This window comes from Branchiostoma floridae, chromosome 15, assembly GCF_000003815.2.
Source record: "Branchiostoma floridae strain S238N-H82 chromosome 15, Bfl_VNyyK, whole genome shotgun sequence".
Taxonomy (NCBI): Eukaryota; Metazoa; Chordata; class Leptocardii; order Amphioxiformes; family Branchiostomatidae; genus Branchiostoma; species Branchiostoma floridae.
The window spans coordinates 21,153,794-21,156,349 of record NC_049993.1 but is presented as its reverse complement, the minus strand read 5'-3'; the positions used below and the strand labels follow the sequence as shown (position 1 = coordinate 21,156,349).

At 47.6% G+C, this 2,556-nt stretch overlaps 1 protein-coding gene across 1 annotated transcript in view; it reads right to left on the bottom strand.

Moving 5' to 3' along the window:
- Positions 1-416, bottom strand: part of LOC118431673 (tropinone reductase 2-like) — an 895-nt gene extending 479 nt beyond the window's left edge. The window contains exon 1 of the mRNA XM_035842918.1: positions 25-416. Coding sequence (XP_035698811.1) covers positions 25-416 — 392 coding nt within the window. The remainder of the gene's footprint in view (positions 1-24) is intronic.
- Positions 417-2,556: the final 2,140 nt, after the last annotated feature.

Here is a 2,556-nt window from a genome sequence, read left to right as displayed (position 1 = left end):
CGACTCACGGCCTGCTCTACCAACCGGAGGAAACACTTGGCGTAGATGTTGTGGTAGTACTCGTAGGCGTCCCAGCCCGCGAACCAGCTACCGGTCGCGTCCGGCTTGCCTGGCGGGGGTCCGCTGCGGTAGTGCCCGCCGGCGTTGTGGACCAGCGCGGTGAGCCTGCCGCCAAAGTTCGTATCGACGCACGCGAAGAAGGCGTCGGCCGTAGCCTCTTCCTCTGTCCCGCCTGCTATAAGGAACACACGCGCCTTGTGGGTCTCTTCAAGCTCTGCCTTAGCGGCCTCGGCCCGCTGATGGTTCTCCCGGTACCCCAGGACGAGGTCGTGCCCTGCTCGGGCCAGCTCAGCGGCGATCCCGAAGCCGATCCCGCGGGTACCCCCGGTGACGAGAGCGACTTTGGTAGGACTCATGTTGGGGAAGGTTGGAGCAGCAGAAATGTTGCTATAACCAAGAAAATCGTTGTCACGACGCCGTGTTTTTGGCCCTGTGAGACATAAGACGTTCTATGAGGGATACCAAGAATGGATTCTGACTGCAGGGATTAAAGAAAAAATGACACTGTCGGAATTTACAGAGTTTTATGATTCTTAGTACGCATGCGAAATATTACTAATATGACTTGTAAACAGTTCTTGTCCCTAACATGATTTAAACATATCTTTTTCGGTCGGTTTACATAAAGATGCCCAGGTGTGTTTTGTTGACGTCTCTTCGCCTTCCCCTCTGACCCCTTCATGCGCAGTTAGATTCGTGAACACGCCGCAAGTTATTAGTTGTACTAGTATTTGCTAGGTTACCATATTTGCCATTTATGCATGTAAACGCCATACCTCTACGTGTTGGAAACTGTGCCCTCCTGCCTCCACAAGACAACATTAGCTCCTGTACGTAAACAACTGGATAAGATCGGCTCATTTGCATGCGGCCTTGTCTTATTTTGTTCCCTATTGGGCTATATTATTTTTTCTAATCACGTTTACATAAAAAACAGTGTGTCACTGATGAAAGCTAGTGGATGCTACCTGGAAAGTCTCACAGTTTCCAAAATCATATCCAGTTGCCACCCTCACACTCAGGGTTGACATCGCGGCAAAGCCTAACGATATCACCCCTGACAAATCAGCCAGGGTATTTGGGTATTTGGGGCGCCCTGCTTATGAATATTAATGAGCTTGCCTGATTTGTCGCGGGCCAATCAGCGACCGGATTGCAAGTTTCGAACAAACAGCGTACGGCGCGGCGTGTACAAAGATCTGTATTTCTTTGCGTGATGGTAATGTTTTTTTTTTATCGTATGCTAGGTCGGTACATATATACGGTGATGCCGTGGTTACCCTATACCCACAGAACCGACAAATGTTAAATTTGGTACCTGATAAAGACGTCTGGACGCTGAAAGAACGTTACGCCGGTACTGTTATCTTGCTCTTGAATATTAATGAGTCGCCTTATATGGCGCCTTTCCGAGCTTCCGACAACAAGAAGCCAAATACCCAAATACCCTGGCTGATTTGTCAGGGGTGATATCGTTAGGCTTTGCCGCGATGTCAACCCTGAGTGTGAGGATGCCAGTTGCTAGCCCTACTGTAGGGTGGGATATATTAGCTCGCTTCCTGTGTAAGAAAACTCGCAACAACGTTTTCAGTTCCCGCTTACCTTGGTTATAATCACCAGGTGTATTTTGCCAGCCAGTAGGTACCCATTATGAGTAATGAGGCTGATTAACGTGGTCGAGGCACCTCCTCGAGCACGGGACCCCCGTTTTACGTCCCTCCCGGAAGACGATTTCGTGGAAAGCTTCGTGAGGCTACAGCAATCCGGACGTCCTTGGTTGGTCTCCCATCCAAGCACTGTCCGGACCGTCGCGTTGCTTAACTTCCGAGATCGAGGGATCGGGTGTACCAAGTTATGGCCGATGCTCCAACAGTAGAGTCGAGTGAAGGACTAACAGACGACACATGGACACCTGTGAAATACTTAATTTTCTTATCAATTTACAATTAATTTACATATCAATTACGAATGACATTACAAGTGTCAGTTATCAGGACACTGCAAACATAGCTTAAGCCGCTGGGTGTCCCCACTGTCACGCCTTGCCGGCCCTTGTTTGCCTCATTTGGTGAGAAAATAACCTTAACTACTCTGAGACAGGGATAGCATGATACTAAAAAACTGAACCATGGAACATGTATTGGCTTATGTATTGTATTGTTTATGGAAATAAAGAATTAAAACTTGAAAAAAAGGTAACTACAGCCATGCCTTTCTGACTTTTGTGTACACCTATAGCTAGAATTAACTAGAGGGGATCCGCCAGCGATTCGGCATGCAAATTGATGGTGGTCGAATGTAGTTCAGGGCCTAAAACTTTAAGATTTTTTTTCTTGGAAAAATGGGTAGAAATTCTGGCAGTTTTGAGGTCAGTGTGACTGGGGAGGGTTTCTACCTTCTGATTATGGCCCAAAAGCTGAGTTTTTGTGGTTATCAGGGGATATGAAGTTGGGACTATTTCCTGGTTGTGTAAGGGTCTGTTTCCTTGGTTGTTAT